The sequence below is a fragment of the Anser cygnoides genome, chromosome 18 (genome assembly GCF_040182565.1).
Source record: "Anser cygnoides isolate HZ-2024a breed goose chromosome 18, Taihu_goose_T2T_genome, whole genome shotgun sequence".
NCBI lineage: Eukaryota > Metazoa > Chordata > Aves > Anseriformes > Anatidae > Anser > Anser cygnoides.
Window position 1 is genome coordinate 8423626 of NC_089890.1, and position 18886 is coordinate 8442511.

General features: G+C 39.9%; 1 protein-coding gene across 20 annotated transcripts in view; it reads left to right on the plus strand.

The window, feature by feature from the left end:
• EFCAB5 (EF-hand calcium binding domain 5) overlaps positions 1 to 18886 on the plus strand; it is a 39992-nt gene that overhangs the window by 7955 nt on the left and 13151 nt on the right. For 19 of the 20 annotated variants that reach the window (XR_010825741.1, XM_066979673.1, XM_066979675.1 and 16 more), the window contains 11 exons: positions 225 to 800; positions 3871 to 4027; positions 4645 to 4708; positions 6556 to 6626; positions 9987 to 10142; positions 14074 to 14173; positions 14826 to 15109; positions 15559 to 15697; positions 16887 to 16955; positions 17097 to 17189; positions 17615 to 17829. Coding sequence is in view for 19 of the 20 variants with exons in the window: in XM_066979673.1 (XP_066835774.1) it covers positions 235 to 800; positions 3871 to 4027; positions 4645 to 4708; positions 6556 to 6626; positions 9987 to 10142; positions 14074 to 14173; positions 14826 to 15109; positions 15559 to 15697; positions 16887 to 16955; positions 17097 to 17189; positions 17615 to 17829 (1914 nt within the window). In the remaining variant the exon portion in view is untranslated. The remainder of the gene's footprint in view (positions 1 to 224; positions 801 to 3870; positions 4028 to 4644; positions 4709 to 6555; positions 6627 to 9986; positions 10143 to 14073; positions 14174 to 14825; positions 15110 to 15558; positions 15698 to 16886; positions 16956 to 17096; positions 17190 to 17614; positions 17830 to 18886) is intronic. The other variant, XM_066979680.1, reaches the window with a different exon arrangement.

The window sequence follows — 18886 nt, forward strand, 5'->3', positions numbered from 1 at the left end:
GTGTTGTGATACATAATTAATCTTTATAAATCATTTACTAATCTTTGAAGTAAAGGGGCTGTACTTGTTTAAGAGTACAAAGCAGCAGTAAGAGAATAAAATAGGCACGTAGGAAAAGAATATTGGTTAATTCCTAGCAGTAAACTTTCTTCCTGTGTCATCTGCTAGGCCACTGCTGTATCTTTTGGCATTATATAACATACTTCTTTTGTTCTTTGTCACAGTCATTGACAAATGGCTGCTCAGCCGGAAGAAGCAGCCCAAACTGCAGGTCTAAAACATCCCAGACTTGTAAGTAAGGATATGACTGCCACAGAAATGAAGAGAAATCAAGGGAGTGATGAGCTGCCATGTCGTAGTAATTGTGCTCCGTGGAAAGAGTGCTTTTATGAAAAGGTACAGCAGAGGTCTCTGAATCTGCAGGAGAAAAAGGTGAAGATGATTCAGGCACAAAAGGCAAAAGAAGAAAAGGTAAAAAGGAGAGAAGCCTGTGACTGGCTGTGCAGAGAGTGGTTCAGTGATGAGAAGGAGTCACTGGATACTCGCACCTATTTGCTTGACAAACTCCTACCTACGTTAATCCCAGGAGTGGAAAAGCTGTTAATGCAAGTGGAAAGAAAGAATGTGCTTGTACCAGACAAAGAACCAACCAAATTTGACCCCATTACATTTCTTGGAGAATATCTGATGAGACATAACCCTCAGTATGATATTTCTACAAAGCCAGGCCCCTACCTGAGAGGAATGAAGATGGTCACAGAGGAGCTGAAAACTGAAATGGCAGACACAGCACCAGAGAGGTGAGAGAGTTGAAAGTGTGGCTGGTCACAAGACTAGAGCTGGGTCCTGGTCTCTGTTTTACAAAAGGCATGGCATGGCTGCAGTCTGGTTGGCAAAGTGTCAAACAAAATGAACTTTGTGCAGTACAGTGCCAGAGATGGTAATTGCCTCCTTCTTAAAACTTGAGAAGCAGGGCAATCACCAGAACGCCACACACAATGAAGCAGTAGTCATTCTTGTTTAAGGCTATATTCTGCCCTTCGTGACTGTGTAATTCCAATTCAGACCCTATCTTAATGACATATGTGAAATGCAAACTACTTGCAAACCAGTCTGGGTTAGCAACAGGAGCTCTTTAGGTGTGGTGTTGGTATCAAAGGTCTAAGGACTCTTCACACTGTTTCCTCCATGTTCTTCCAAACTTAATAAAAGGTGACCTCTTTTTCTCCTTCAAGATGATTTTGCTCAACCAAACCAAGAGCAATGTTGTCACATGGCATAGTAGCTGGCACATGATAGAAACTCTTTTCTCATAAGGTTTTTACTTTAGGTTTTCATTTCAGATCCTTTTTTCCCTTTAAAGTAGAAAGTGTTTTGTATTTTATTACGTTGCTTACTTGTGGGGTGTAGTCTAGGCTGCTTGGTTTAGTACAATATTAATGGATATTGAAAGAGGGTTGTATGGCATCTTACAATATGCTCACGTCAAAATGTGAGTGCATCAGGTGAGCAATAATGCGGTCATTTTAATTGCTTTATTCAGAAAAATATAGAAGTGAACATTTGTATTTGTAGATGACCCAGAGATGATTGTAAATGATATCAAAGTCACTCGTTACTACTAGGTCACTCTCTAGCTGTCTGTACTGTAATGACTGCAATGACTCCTATACAAATGGCTGTCTCATCTATTTGCATGAATGCTACATACAGTTTGAAAATTGGTTTCAGGGTTTCAGTGTGAGGAATTAGGGAAGTAAAATGTTGATGTGACTTATTCATAGACTCTAAATGAAGATAATTGATGTTCCCAGTATTATAATGAATCACAGAATCGTTCAGGTTGGAAAAGGCCTCCAAGATCATCTGGTCCAACCTTTAACCTAGTACTGACAAATCCACCACTAAGCCATGCTACTAAGTTCTACATCTGCACATTTCTTGAAGACCTCCAGGGATGGTGACTCAACCACTTTCCTAGGCAGCCTATTCCAATGCCTCACAACCCTTTCAGTAAAGAAATTTCTACTAATATCCAACCTAAACCTCCCCTGGAGCAACCTGAGGCCATTTCCCCTCATCTTATCCCACAGGTTATAAAAGAATATGTTAAATATCTATCTATACCTCTGAGTCTGTCTCCCTACATTTCTAGTCCACATCAATTATAGCTCTTAGGAATATGCCCTGTATGAATTCAGCTAAAGCAGTATAGTAAGTGAATTTTGTGCAGTCACTTACCCCCTTTTTCCCCACAGATAGAAATAAATATAACTGACTGATCATGGTCAGTGTGAGATAGCCCAGCTTTTTGTCTTTTCTTCATAAACAGACCTACGACAGCATAACCAGAGCTGGTAAAAGATTTTCAAAAGTTTTTTTTTGTTTGTTTGTTTGTTTTTCATTGTGAATCAGAGCTTATTTCTGGAGAGGTTAGATTTTCCTGTAGAATAAAAAGTGTTGGCTGCCCATGACATGTCTTGGCTTATCTTGTTAGGTTCGTGTTGGCATTTGGAGACAGGTTCTCTGTAGCTATGGAAGCTCCAGAACTGCTGCACAGGAAGTGTCTTTCAAGGGCTGTAGAAATCAGTCTCTTCGCAGGCAGTGCTGCCAAGGGGGTTTATGTAGCCATAGCTGTAGCAGGGTTGGCATATCGGCTGGTAGTAGCATCATGGGATTTGCATTCTCAGTAGCTCAGGATTTACATGTTTGTGATGGCTGTGTTGTGGAATTTGCATAGGATTTTCAAACGGCAGCAGCACAGAGGATTTTACTGACTCCATGTAGCACTGAGACTCCTAACGAGAGTCACTGGCTTTCCAAGCAGGAAGAAAACGTTAAAAGAGAAATGCCAGTCTGGGCTCAAAATCTCTCACATAAGCACCAGAAAAATGAAGAGGGAAATTCTGTCCCCAGTGAAACTCCTGGAAGCCTTGGCATTACCTTCAGCAAAGGCAGGATTTCACTGCAGATTCGTATTTAAAGTTTACCAATCCTTTCTCAGGCTTCCTCCAGCCTCTCCTTAACTACAACCTGAGTGGGAGACAAGGAATGAGGGAGAACAGATGGGAGAAACTCCTGATCTAAATAGATTGATACCTGAAGCAGAGACTTTATTTTGTCCGGGGCTGGTAGTCCTTCAGTCTGAGTCACCCATCCTTGTGTGGGAGTTAGGCGGCTGTCTTCCTGAAGGAACATGTTTCATTCTGCGGTGAGAAGTTACCCTCGCTGCAGAAATTTCGTTGAACATTGTTCTCTGCCAGTGAAGTGCTTGTGTGAAACGCTACTTAGGCACTGAGACAAACGCATGCTGATGCAATTTTGTTGGTAAATGAAGTGAGGCAAAATTAGGCACCTCTGTTCCTGCTAAAATTGAAAGAAAATTGAAAGACATCTATACAATGTATGATTAATGCCGTTATAAATGTCTGCAAGCACTGATGGTAAAATTTATCACTGTTGAAACTACATAAACTAGAAGAGCTGTACAGATCATTTTCCCCTAAATGTCAACTGTGTACTCTACGAGGGGTTTTTTCTACAAGCACGTATCTGATACTCAGAAGTTATTTCTTCAGATTCATAGTTACACTAGATTTCAGGAGATTATATATGTCAGGATATAAATATTTTCATGTCAGATCTGCCCTCTGAAAACACAGATCACTAGCCTCTAGTTCAGTAACAACACTAGTAATTTTGTGCCCCAAATATCAAGTACAGCTTTGGAGAAAAGTCTGCTTTTGCTAAAAGGACAAGAGTTTCAGTAAGTTATTTCCTTTCTTTTTGTTCTTCAGGAGAGGCTTGATCTAGCTTACTAAAGCTGGTTTGTGTTGGTATTGTTCTAAGTCATATGCCTATGTCCTACAGGCTGGCCAGGATGAAGGCTGAGGCAAAGACCAAACGTAAGGAAAGGGAACAGGTGGAAAATATGGAGTCCGAGCAGAAAGAGATGAGGAAGGAGGCGCTGGCAATTCAGTTCAAAGAGTGGACAGTGGATATCAGTGGCAGAATACCAGTTGCACTGGTAACTAGGGTTGATCCTTGTTAACACTGCTGTGGTTGTTCCAGACAGGAGGAAAAGGAAATCTGGGCTGTCTGCCCTGGAATGGCAGCAGTGGAGCAGAAGGGTGGGTAACGGCTCTGACATCCCCTGAAATCAGGGTGCAGGTCAGTGTCTACCACAGCTTCACCAAGCTGATTCCTCCTGAGCATGTGGAAGGCTTGCAATGTGTTCTCCACAGAGGTCCTGGATAAATGGATGGTGAGGTACTTGGACACTCCCGAGGCTGCTGGATACATAACTTTATCTCTGGATGTCCCTCTGTGCAGCTGGTTATCCTTCAGAATCCCCTTAAAAGATCTGGGGCAGCCAGTTTTGCTCGCCTTTGGCCCCAATTAAATCTTCTTTCTAGCCCCAAGACTCACAGAAATTGACAGTGCATCTCTCTTAAAAGTCACACAAGTCCCCTAGGAATTGTCCAATGGTTACATAGAGCATGACATAGACAAAGTCTACATTTAACAGGACCTACTTGTTTGTGGTAAGAAGTGTGATTGTCCCACGTGACTGGTTATTCAGCACGATTTACTTTAGTATTTGTCTGCATGAAACAGGCCTTTGACTGTTACCTTGATTTGTAGATTCAGAGTGCACTGAGGTCTTTCCTGGATGTCGTTGCTTCTGCTCCCATGGATGTGAGAGAAGGTAAATTTTTGATGTGTCTTTCTTCTTTAGTTTTATTTCTGTGGCCTGAATTCTAATGCAAACTGAGCAAGCAATGAATTAATTTGATAATTGACAAAGAATCTGTAAGGGTAGTTACACCAGGTAGTATATTAATCAAAAATCTTGAGACAGATTGGAAAGAGACTGACCCACCACGTGGTTCATTAATGTGATCTTGAAAAGTACAAGAGAAGTTAAAAAAATTCGAAAGAGATAGAAAGATCACCTACAGGCCCTTTCCACTTATATCCTGCATGAGCCAGACATTGCCATGTGCTTATCACTATTTTTGAGAATCAGTGTAACAACCTCCTTCAGCTGCCCTGTCCCATGGTGTACCCTGACTCATGGGAGGTCTTGGAAATCCGATGGACAGCTTGGCATACCGGGAGGTCAGGAGGAAAGGTAAGATCAAAGAAATCAGTCTGACAGAGTTGTTACCTTGTATGGTTAAAAGGAAACAGATGAAATTTGCCTAGCATTCCACTAAACAGCACATCTTGTCTAGCCATTCCCTTTGCCAGTCCCAGGCATGCCAGTCACAGCACAAGGGCCTCTGTATCAAAGCGCTCAGCACAGAAGGGATTTCCATTATTCCTGTCCACTTTATAGCTCACACTTGACCTCTTTGAATAATGATAATTGGATGGATAGAGCCAGGAACAGTGAAGTGGCAACATTCAACCTGCTGCCAGCCCTTTACATAGATAGCATGTAATGATCATCAATAATAACAAATCTGCCTTTGCTGGGAGATGGGATAATAATCAGGGCACCTCCAGAGGGTATTTCTGCTTGCTGCTGAAGTAACCTCTGTGTAGAGCTTGCCCTTGCTCAGACCTTTCTGTATTACAGATTGGTCCCTCTGAGTAATCATCCTGTGTTGGTAGCACATCGTGTGAATGCCAAACACAGCCTCTACACTCCTGGTGTGGTGGCTGTGGTTCTGGAGTGCTTGAGTATGAACAGTTCCTGGGATGTGAAACTCATATGGAAGTTTCTGTCTGGGTGCTTGCTCTACGGATTCTGGAGATGCTTCATGTCAGATTTCACTAATATGCTGCTCCATTTCTCAGTGAATTTAATTTAGTAGCATTCAATATATATTAATGGAACATTAAGCTTTGTTTTATAGTTTAGTAGAGATATTGTACAGTTTAGGAATGTCTTAAGCAATGAGATAAGTGCATTCTATGGGGAATGTTCTCATTATTCCTGAGGTATTGCAGAATAAAGAACAGAAAAATGATCCCAACAGAAATAGCATGTTTGTGCTCAAAGACCTCATTAAGAAATCTGTGCAGACATTTGGTGTGTCTTTACAGTGGTCAAGAAGCTGACCAACAGGTAGCTTTGAATAGCATAATCAGTAAAATGTTTCCTACAGAGTTTCTTGGAAAAATTACTGTGATTTTCAGATTCCACTCTTGCAAGGCAGAATTGATGTCCCCAGAATTTTCAGGCAGTTTTATCTGTTAAATCGAAAATACTTTCTTCCCTCACATAATTAGTGGTAGCTGCTGTTAAAATCATTGCTGTTTTCACCAGTATATATCAAGAATAAATATGACCATACAGTTCTGAATAGGTAAGTGCGGATTCTCAACAAGAGAAATATTCTCAGTAAGAATCAGATTTAGATAGCCTTTATACAGCCAGGTGCTTGAGATCCTTGTAATTTTCAGCTATTGTGTAGGATAGCCTCAAATAAATGTAATCCAACATGAAAAGAAAGTAAATGTAACATAAAACATGCAAGAAAAAATGTATGCAATATGCTAAACCATGGCTGCTTGCCTTCTAAACCAATATCCATTTTTTACTAGCCATCTATGACAGGAAGCTGGAAATCGTAGACACATTGGAAAAAAAAGTAAACATTGAGGAATTCACAGAGGTGAGAAATGAAATAAGGGTATCTGATTCAGAAGGTGATACTTATCACAAAGTAGTACCATTTCCCTGTGGACAGCCAAGATGAGTAAGTGAAGGGCTTCTGTTTTCTCCAGCACCCCAGGTAACTGGTCGTATTAGGACATTTCATATTCCGTATCCATTCTCCACTGTCACAATGCTTTCATTTTTGTCCTGAACTGTTACTGGCATGAACCACAACCAGACAGTAAGAAATGTCAAAAATGTCTGTAAAGAGCAACCAGGATGAAAAATACACAGTTTTAAAATTAAAAGCTGTCAATGAGAAACATCAGAAGTGTGTTTCGAACTCACCAAAATCAAGAAAAGCAATTGGAAGTTTCGCCTCATTACTCTTCATCAATTTGAAAACAACCGTATCAGTTCAAACTAAATTACTGGAAAGCTCTCCAGGCCAGGACTTTGCCGTCCATTTCTACCTATGACAGAGCTAAATTTTATGGCTAGGTTATTAAACCTGTGAAAAGGGATGTTTGGAATAGAAATAATGACAGACCCTCAACTGCAGCGGTATAGTGGGTGCAGTTACAATAATTAAAAACAGAGAATAAAGCAGCCGTGCGGAGACTTAATTTCAAGCAGCCGTGTGCGATTTTTGTGCCTTCTTCACTCTCAGGAGACTCACATGTTCAGTATTTTGCACAAAGATGCATTTTTATAATAACTTGTTGAAGGCTTTTTTAAGCATGAAATGAGTTTTTTTTAAATTTTAACCTCAGAATAACAGCATTTAATTAAGGAAATTGTTGTGGATAATGGGAGCCCAGAGAATTGCTGTAGTCACTGAAATGAAGCATCAATCCATAACTCTATGGTACGTGTATAAGCACAGAATGAATTCATAATACATTAACATTAGAAAAAATGTTTTGAAATATATTTTGTGCATTCTTTATTTTAACTCAATTAAAAATGTGAGAACAGAGATCAGAAATATGAAAGACATGGACTGTCATGCTGTCTGATTTACCAGCCAGTGCAACATTGTTCTCAGAATATATTCTCTGATGCTTTTTCCAGCCTGGTTTTAATTGAATCGAATGATGAGGCTTTCATCACTTCCCTTGGGAAACGCTTCCATAATCACAGACCTTATTCTGAGGACAGCGTTGTTTCTAATCCTCAGCTATAATTTACCTTTGGTCATCAGTTTGCATCATACACCAAAACCAGAAAAAGAGATGATCTTTCTCCACACTGGTCTAGGGCTTTTCACATGTAGAAAGAATTGTTTTTTAATGTACCTTAAAATTAAATGGCTTTTTTTTTTTCCTTCCTTGAATTCAATGCAGCTTTTGGTTACTTAAAGGCTGTTAGAATCTCAGTAGAGAGACCTCACACTGGTGCACACCTGTGGCTTTTTTGTTTTGTTTTGTTTTGTTTTGTTTTGTTTTTCTGGACATGCTCAGTGGCTGCTCCTTGTATTTTTGCCTCCTTGCTGATGAGCTGGTCAGGTCTTTTATATTAAAAAACATTTAGATCCCAGAGACCAGTCCTTAATGGTTTATTTCACAGGTTTTGTACTATAACGTGCAACTTCCAGCAGTCTGACACAAAGCTTTTGATACCAAGGGAAATACTTACATTGGTAGGGTCCAAATCAGGCTTTACAGGTGAGGTGGTTTTCCATTAGTGCATGTGGCTTACTCAATTTCTAGTGAGATCAGTAGGAACAAAAAGCAAAGACTAGCTGATCCTTTGTTATTGATGGTTATGTGTTTCCAAGCTACCTTGAGGTCTCACACTGGATAGCATTAAGGAGGTGTCCCAGCTTTCTTCTGATAGGTGTCAAAATCTCTTGGTTAAGATAAATAAATGTATGTTTATTGTGTGTACAGCACTTTACACTCTAGAGTGCTTTACACACATCAGCTAAGAAAAGCTTATAACTCTACGGTAGTTCCTCCTGCCCACATAGCTGAACATACGCTTCTAAAAAATGTTCCGTGGAGCTGTTAGACAGCAGTATTAATATACAAGCCTTTATATGTGTCATCAAGATGACATAGAAAATAGCAAGCTGCTTGTCCAACCTGCCTCCTCCCAGCTGCTGTCATCTTCAAGGTTCATCTGTCACAGGGCTCCAGGCTGCAATAGCTCTGAAAAGCTAGTAGATTCATGTAGCCCCAGATCTGCCACCTTCTCTCTAACCCACCTACATCCTTTCTTTTTATGCTGAAATGCAGAAAAAACACACTTTGCATTAGGAGTTGTTCTTTCCCACCAGCCACTCTTCAGGCCATTTGCTGCTGCTTTTCTGCTCTTCCTCTCATCTCCACTTGTCCCATATATTTGGAAATTATGCAATACAGACTTGAATAATAACAAGTATATTAATATTTCAGTTTGTTAATGCCTGTGTGGCATTTCAACAAGTTCAGGATGCTCTAGCACTTATGTCAGGTATCCATACTCTAAAAATGGGATAATGGGGAACATTCTCTGTTTTGCAAATTCTTCCTTTTAACTGTATAGGCTACCTATTACTGTGGCTGGCTCCAGAAACCTGCTGTAATAATTCAGCACAGGCTTTGGGATTGTGGTTTGTTCTGATGGCCATTATTATTTATGTCATGCACACCGCATTTTTAGAACCATATTGCTTGTGCTCATAAAAACCACATGGCTATAAATCCAAAGTGTTAAAAGTGTCTCCAAGGCTAGAACTTAAAATAAATCTCAAGTCAGTAGTATTCCCAGTGTCAGAGGCCTTAGGTGACAGCAGGCTCACATTTGAAAAGTTCTTTCCTTTTTTTATTGTATCCAGAGTGGTTCTCTAAACACTGGAATTGTGGGCAGTGGTCATTTTATGACATTAGAGAGCTAAGTGTCAGTTCTGCAAAAACTAATGTCTCAAAAGGCCTCCTTGGGAGTAAAGTCAGGAATACTAAACGTTGCAGAAAACCATGGAGAACTTGTATCCTGCCTGAGATAACCTGCCTTAGGCATTGTTGGAGAGATTCTGATCCAGCATCTCTGATCCACTGAAAGTGGGAAGTGGTCTCTGGGCCAGGAAGGGAACTGTTTAATATGCATTTGTGCAGTGCCTAGCGCAGCAGCAGCATCCCAGGCTTGTGTGGAGAATACTGCTGCTTCTGAAGGAAATAACGAAGTAAGCAGTGTAGCACCCATGCACCAAGTTTGTATCACATTAGCAGACTGACCCACAAAACAATCTACTTTATATTTCATTACGTGGTAGATTTGATCCACAAAACAATTTCCTTTATATTTCATTACGTGATAGATTTTTAAGAGTTCAAATTGCAGTGAAAATACTCAAAGAAAGCTAATGATTTATGCTACTGCTTTCTCTCCATAGTATGTCCGTTCCTACACTGAATATTTTTCAAATGACATGTTCCAAGAAATCCTGAAGCATCTCCGTCAGTGTGCTCTTGACTTCCAAAAAGCCATAAGGTGTGATACGTGGAGGCAAATGTTTACTGATCTCTTCCTAGATTGTGATTATGGAAAGGTAAGCAAAGCAGTTCTCAGCCTAAGTTCAATATGATGATGCTTCTACTTCGGTATTTCTCAGGGTCACTGCCTTCTTTTTATTCTTTATGACTCCAGATACTCTTTGCACTTACTTAGCATTATTTCAGAGGGCAATAGCTGTTGTGTTGTCTTCAAATTCATAGTTCTTACTTAGACACAGAAATGCCAATAGCCTATAAGCTGATGGCCAACTAGAGACTAAATGACCTTACATGATAACTGCCTGGTGTTTGGTGATTCTGGAGAAGAAATTAACCGCAGACTTTAGTACTGGTCGTTACCTGTTCCTATAGCACTAGAATGTTTTGGTGCTAATTTGTCTATTCAGCTATATTTCAGCAAAGATAACCTGATATAGATTGACCTTAACAAATGTGTACATTACTACAGTAGTTGCATATATTGTATTGCATTAATTGTGGTGCATTAATTTATACATCTTCAGGCCTGCTATCAAAAAATCTCATGAAAGTATAAAGTTAAAATGCAAAATAATCTATCTGTACCGCCTTTCTGAGTACGTAGTACGAACTTCAGCTGCAGTTTATAGACAGGAAATTAAAATACAATGAGTCAGTTACAGAACTGGAAATGGAATTCAAAAGCCATAATTTGGTTTTCAACAGCTCTTATCTCTATCTGTCATCCCCTGAATACACCTGCACCCCCATTTTTAAAAAGCTAGACTTACTAGAAAACTAGCAAATAGTAGAAGCTGAAGAATCAATGGCATAAGCTATTGCTAAAAACTTGGGCTTTGTGCAAAAAGTATGGTACTTAATTTGAGTAGCCTCAGCTAGCCAGCTGCTGGCTACTACACTGTAAACAGTTGCCATGATCTTGCAGGTTTCTCCTCTACATATATTATATATTCCATTCAGCACTCCTCCAGTGGTCTTTACATCACGCCTACTCAGAATGAATGAACTGTGCTCTACAATGTCATGCTAATAATGTCATTAGCTCCAAGAGAATGGAATTACAGAGCACATTTCAACACCAATGACATGTTTTAGAGGATGGTGGCGAGCTGCTATTTCAGGGATGAGGAAAGAAATGTGTCTACTTCTCAGTCAGAAGACATTTCATTTTCCTATTGCTCTGTCAAGCAAGAAGAGCTATGGTGGATTCTCCTGGGCAGAGTAGTATATAAAGCTGCATCCTATTTTTGCTATGCATTTTGAAAGGTTCCCTTCTTTCCCTTTCATGTTTTAATGTGACTTTCTTCCTACTATTTTGGTGGCAGTAATCACTATCTCCATGCAACTAGTCCCAGTGGAATCTCAGCTGCAAAGAGCCGGAAATGCTAGTACAAGATAACAAGACTGAGCAGCTCTCAGCACAGACTCCATCGCTGCACAGAAAAAATTGATCACAGCACAAACTTGGTTGCTCTTTCTAGCCTCTGAGGTAGACTTGCTCTCCAAATTGAGTGTGCTAAACTGTAGCGTGGGCCATGCAGTTCTTTTAAACCTGACCTGGTTTCTTTTGTATAGCGCTAATAAGTCCTGCTGTACTGTACCCACAGGCGAGATAAAAAATGCAAACTAACCCAAGGACTTCTACCATTTTGAATGTGATCCATTACCTGTAGTACTCATTTTGCAAAGCACAGCAGAGCAGTTGTTTCAGTTCCTAATTTACATTTGTTTGGCAGCAGGCAGTTATTCCAGTCTGCATGGTGAGTGTGGCTGGCTGTCTCAGTGAGTTGCAATTAGGGCCAGGGAGCTGAGAAAGCAGTGTTTAAATTACAGTCAAATTAGAAGGTATCCACATGATCATTATTATGATTTCAAATGCATGCATCCAGAAGGATGGCAGCTCAGCCAGAACAGCCTGGACTGTGTAGTGAAGCAGTAACTTTCCAAGGCAGTTGAATCACTGCTCCAATGCCCAAAAAGGAAATGGCTCTTTGAATTTTAAGCTTATGGCGTCTCTGTGCTCACGTGTGTCAAGTATAATTTCTCTTGACGTTGTAACAGAATCTGTATTAATTTTCAGGGACATTTTAAGCCCAAGACCTTTAAATGTAACTGATTCTAATCAGAGATTAGTTTTCAAACTAATGCAGTTTGAGACACTTGTGATTACCTTCCTCGCAGTACGACAACAAAGTCTGCTTTCTCATGACCTTTCATGAGTGTCTATTCCCATCTTACTCACTAACAAGCATATTGTGGTGGTGAAGATACGCATATTATGTTTCCAGAAGAACAATCAAGCAGTTAAATACTGACCTATCATTGATTAAATGGCAAGTCTGGTTTAGTCTGTGTTGATAAAGGAATTGCTCATAGATCACAGAGCATTGCTGAAAACAACTGTGGATCATCACCTGCCAACATTTAGGTGACAAGGAAATTAGGTCAACATGTTTCAACTCTCCAGCCTCTGCAGTTGGCACTAGTTAAAAGTGGAGGCAAATTTTGGGCAGTTGTACAAACACAGATGGCCTGCTGTTATTTATAGTGGATGCTGTACCTATCCTACTGATAAACAAGAGTTAGTACAAAGGGCTGATACGCAGGAATCTTTAATCAGCTTCCCCAGTCATACATGAAGTGCAAAGAAATGTGACCTTTTTCTAATAAATTTAGGAAGCCAGGGAGATGAAAGTATGAAGTATGAAAGAGTAAAACTAGGCTGAATGGCTGATTACACTTCTGGTTTGTTCCTTTCCTCAGAATTTGCAAAAATCTTTCAATTTGCTTTGGAGGAAAGGTGTCACAGTAATAGAAAATGTGATGTATTTACTTACTTTTCAGAATTAGCCTACTTGGGAGGCACTTCACCAGTATATTCTGGGTATCTCCATTGTTTTCAAATGCTCTGATCCTTATATTGATGCCACTACTTATAGTTTTGGATTATAAACATCGCAGTCATCTTGACCTCATTTCCAGAAAAGAGCAGCAAACTTCTTCTTTTATTTCTTCAAGTTAAGGACAGGAAGAGTTTCCACATCATTAAAAGTGTGGTGAATTTTACATTTTACAGTTTTTACTCTAAGAGAAAAGGAAAAAAGGAAATCAATAATACAAAAGAAAAGGTACTTGCCACAAATAAACTTAAGTAAATCTGTTCTCTAATTAACTACCTTATTCCATTAATGGGAGGGAGATTACAAAGAAAATGGGACTGAAATAATGACAACAAGAATTCATTGTAAAATGGAAAACTTGCAATCGTTTAGATTTGCTTTACTTTTTAAGCTCACAATTTCCTGATTGGAAATGACCCATTTCATTGTCTTTTCCTGGTTTTATTGTCTGTACACACTCACACTGAGCAACAAGAATTTAATAAACTCTCTGCTTGCCTCTGCACTGGAACTGCTGATGCCTCTCTCACCTCTGCGGTCATCCGTGTATGAATTTTTAAAGGAAATCAGGGAAGTTGTAATAATAGCTTAGATTTTTGGACTAATTATTTTCCCATACATAATGCTTCAACGAAAATGATGGGGCACAAAACCAAACCACAATGTGCAGCTACTATCATAATACAGCACAGCCCACAATAAGTGAAAATCTTCCATAGTCCTGTCAGGCAATCAATGCTTATTTTGAAAGTATAAAATGTTGGTTCTTTGATCTTTATATGCAGAACTCATTTGGCAGAAGTAGTCACAACCATCTAACTGCAATTTCTCAAGAATATGCAAGAGAATGTGCTTGCAAATTAATATGTGTGAGGAGTCCTAGCTAAGCCCAGAGAAGAAAATTTTGTCCTTATAAAATAAATGGACTTCTTTGAAATTTGTTCTGATGTTCTGCTAATGGATAATTTTTAGTCCCATGTAATTCTTAGCTAATATGTGGTGCCTTTGTAGTGCTACAAAGGTTGATTCAAGTCCCAAGAACTAGAGAAAAAAATTCAGAATCAGTAATTGTAATCTTTTTGTCTAGGTTGGTCTCTTAGACAGACAAAAAATACTTGCCCTGCTGGAAGAATTCTATGACAGAAGCCCCGTGAGTGCTAAGAAGAGATTTTGTAACCCAAGACAGTGTAAGCATATGGGATGTTTCAGTTGTAGTTGAAACATTAGGTCACATGAATTTGTCTAGCTAAGATATGTTTTATGGACAAAATGGACCTAAATGGATGCTGTGACCTATGCACCATAATTTGCAAATGCTTTGCAAACTGTGATGCAACGATCAGAAATACTTCAGCATCCCGAACCTTTCCTTCCTACGAGATTCTGTTGTACTTTCCCGAAAGAATTCTTTCTTACTGTGCATTATTAGAAGCTAATTTCCTGTTTACACTAAAATTTCTCTGGAACTTGGAATAACAAAGAAAAAGCACAGAGAATCATCTACATGAAAGTGAAGTATTTTTAAGATATTGGTTATTAATTAATTGCTGGGATCAAATGTAAGGCAAATTACGGCTTTCCGTTTTAGTATGGAGAATTATGAAAACTACTTCAAAAGAAACACGGTGTGATAGACAATAAAGAGCAGTTCTCTGCAGGCAAAGATACTATTCTGAAGTTTTGTTTTTCTGGGATGCATGTTTGCAGCAGGTACTTTCTTGTAATTTCTATTTGCTGGGGAATACCTTTTTTATTTATTATTATTTTTTGATTTCTTTTGCAATAATAGAGGACAAAACCCAAGCAAACTATGAACTTACCTGTTTTTTTCTACATTAGGGCCAATAATTGAGCTGCAAGAGATTGAGCTTGCAGATTTATGGGGAGTCCTTCATGACGAGGAAGTTTGTGAGGAACTCAATGAAAATTTAGTCTTGTCTCAAGCAGAGATTTCCAAGAGAGAGATTTTACCATGTGAACCTGTAGGTGATAATAGCCAAGGCAGTTACGAAATGAGCACTAGTGTCAGTGAAGGTCTTCTTGAGCAAATGGACATGAGTGAAGCTGAGACTGGAGGAATTTCTAAGGAAGAAAAACAAGCAGCAGAATCAAATGATGCTGAGGTGAGAAAGGAAGGTGAAGAAACTCTATCAGTGGTGAAAAGCACTGATCTTGAATGTAGTGATTTGAATGGAGATATAATACATAGTGAGAACACCAGTTTCCATGAAGACACCAAAACTGAGAGGCAAACTGAGTCTGCAAGTGCAGACAGGAGGAACCCTTGCTAGGATCAGCCTCTGCTGATTATAATCTCAGTAGAGATGAACCTGGATCTGAAAAACAGACAGAGGAAGAATTTAGCCTGGGTAGCGAGCCTGCTACAGAAATAAATAGGGAAAAAATATCATATATCGAGCAGAGAACCTGTCTTAGAAGGGAGGTCAGTGGGGAGGGGGACAAATGGATAGCAGAGGCAACCAACATGCTTTCAGGACCAACACCTGAAGCTATGAATGCGACGTCTGAAGACAGAGTTGTGGCAGACATGGATGTCATTGCTTCAAAACAGGATGCTCCAGTTGCAGAGGCTGTGAAAGAAACTGCTGCAAGGAAAGAGAGTTTTCTTAGTGAGCACAGCGGCCAATTTGGACAGCAGACAAGCTCAGAGACAAGACTGCAAGACAAGGACCTGCAAGACCAGAGTAAAGGTAAAGAGTTCTTTATTGTGGCAGACCTTAGTCTTTTTAAACATACACCTTTTGATTGGTTTAACTGTAGGTGTGTTTTTAATCCATCTCAAAACCAGTGCAATCATGTGAGTGATTTCTGAATAGACAAGACTAAAAGCTTTGGTACTTTCAAGACTAAAAGCTTTGGTATCTTTTCAGTATGGTGTTTTCTGTCGGGGTTTCAGTGTTCCTCCCACAGGACAGCAGGTGAGGCACTGTGCTGGTGATCTGTATTCAAGGCACTGAGCAGACATTTTAATTCAAGTAAGGACTTTCTGAAGCATCAGCATTTTTGTAGTAAGGAGAAATTACATTCTGTTTCACTCTGTAATACTACCATAACAAGACAAGAGCCTAAGAATATTAAATATGAAATGATTTTAATAATCTTTAGAATGCGATTGCCCATAGGGAGATACATTATCGGATCATGCAGCAGGAACCTTTTATTTTAATCTCTCAGTGTGTCTCCAAAGGAATACCATACTTCTCAAGTGTATACAGAGGCCTGTTCTAGGAAGGCTGTTGTTGGGCAACTGTGGATTTCATAATAGGTGCTTTCTTAAACATACTTCAAGGACCAACTTCCTTGCTAGTGCTGTGTTAATACACTCCTGCATCTCACAGTTTAAAACTGCAAGAACTGGGTCTACATTGCCAGAGCAGCCTAATTACAGACTTCTTACATAAGGGACTGTCAAGCTGATAGCACAGCCCCCTAGAACCTACAGCTTTCCGTGGTTAACTTCCAGTGCACAGCACTGGCCTGTCATTCAGCCAGTCCCTGGATGCACACATCCTGCACTGTTTGGGGCAGGCAGTACTTCCATCTTAAGAGCAGATACCCAGTCTGTTCTCACAGAAATGATGGGGTGATGGTAGGATGCTCTTTGAGAGAAAGATAGAAATAAGAAGTCTGAATATCATTTTGCATCTGCATTGGAAAAGAAGCTATCTAATTGCTCTTGTTAAGATAGATATTTGTAGCTGGGCTTAAGAAATGTAATAGTCACCAGGTGAATTTCAGAACACAGTGTTTCCAGGCAGTAAATAGCTACTGATAACAAGGGTAGCTCCAGAGACACAGTGGTATATTTTACATGTTAGTCAGCAGGCTGGTCAGATTATTAAGCTCTGGTTGACAGAAGATTCCTCTTTAAAACTGCAGGTCCAGCTTATTCAGACAGACAGGATTCTCAGGCTGAAGCTGGCCAGGAGTTTGAACTGCCATGGTCAGGTGAGTACTCATGTCAGATCTTTTCACCTGCTTTAGAAGCTATAGTTTGTGTGTATGTATTTAACAGCTTTTAGAAAATCTGTATCTTATGCTTTTTAAAAAAAAGCTGATGTCATTACATGCTCTATTTTGTCTCATCAGGTGACCTTCTCACCTTTGACCTAAGCTTCAAGTATAGCAGCTATGGAGAGAGAATTCCAAAGGAGTGGATCTGTGAGAACATCAGATTTGCAGGTATTTGGTTACAAAATTGTATTTTCACTTGGCACATAGAGATTGGCAGGGTCTGTAGACATGTTGTGAGCTGAGTTTTGTCCAGAATACAAACATTGATTCCTGAGGCTGGCTTCTAGATAAGAGAGCAGTGTAGTCATAGTCTCAACAGCCTACTTTCTCCATAACAATAATTTCGGCTCACCTGTATTCAGTGATTTGACCTCACAGCATGATTGTATCCATGCTAGACTGGAACAAAAATCTGAAGAGAGCACATTAAAAAGTACAAACAGATTAAGGCCTTTAGTCAGCATGGAATCAGTCTGTATTCAGCCATACTTTTGCTGGCTAGGAAGCACAGGATTCAGGACTGCCACTGTCACATGGCTGGCTTAAGGGCAGTATTTGGCTTCCTGCGACACACTGTGCTTTCTGCCTTTCAGACTTACGTCCCATCATGGCAGACATTCAGAACCGTTGTACTTCTCGTGTTAGGAGTGCCTTTGATGAAAACTGCCTCAACCTGCCACAATTTGTTCAACTCATGGAGACATTTGTTGGTCAAGACATTTCTCTGCCTACTGTGAAGAGTCTTATTGAATTTATCAAAGAAGAATACAAACAGACAGAAGAATCAAAAATTGAACAACTAGAAAAAGTAAATATTGATTTGCTGATCCCAAGTCCAAACTAAATAAAAAACCAAACAAGCAAACAACTAGGAACAATTACAAACTCAGCTTTTAATCTGATGCTGGCAGAGCTTTTCACTTGCAGCCTTGCATTCAGTATTTCTTCCAGAGATGTTCTGCCCCTTTGTTTTCATATGGATTCACCATCCCTAGCCCTTAGCTCTAGCAGTGATGACAGACTCATCCTGTAGGAGGTTGTCTGTCTGTTCTATGTCTGGATCCGGTGAGACAGCAGGTTGATAGTTAGCCGTGAAAGAACTCAAAACATTCTGTTCTGCTTATTCACCTATGTAATAGCCAAGAACCTGATGTCTGACCTACTATGCTGGCATGTACATATGAGGTTGTGGATGTTTTGGGGGAGGGCTTTAAAACAACCCTTCAACGTGCTGCTTTTGCATATGTGCACGGGTATATGCGAATGTGCACATTTCTTTGAGTTTAAGGAACGAGGTGTTCTTGCTATGTGTTTGGAAAAAATATATTCCCCTTCAGCAACAGTCTCATGCACAGCATCAGGCTGGCCCGTATCACTTCAGAATATATGTGTATATATATGTATTTCATGGGGGGGTCTGTCCATAGTAGCCTCTCTAGCTGCATTTTCCTCAGACCTCTTTCTAGTTTCCCTCTGCGCTGCTGACCTAATTTGGATGAGATATTGGATCTGACGGCTCTACTGTCCTCATGCTCAACACAGCACACTGCCAGTATTTTGGCCTTTGAGACAATTCCACTCCTAGCCATTTATCACTGTATGCTGTGCAGGGACTGGTTTTAAAGGACAACTTGCACATGTGTTTCCTCGGAGCCCACACACTTCAGGGCAGCGCCAGCAAAAGTGATGTATGGAAATAAAAACTGTGAAATCTTTGGGTATTACTAACAAGCCTCTGGTTAGTTCTTGCTGTGAAGACATTTGTATTCTGGGAAACTTCCGCTTACCTGAGTTGATCTCGCCTCAGATCCATCATGGGTTTCATTCATTTACTGGGAAATGCCCTCTGCGGCGCTGATTCTGCC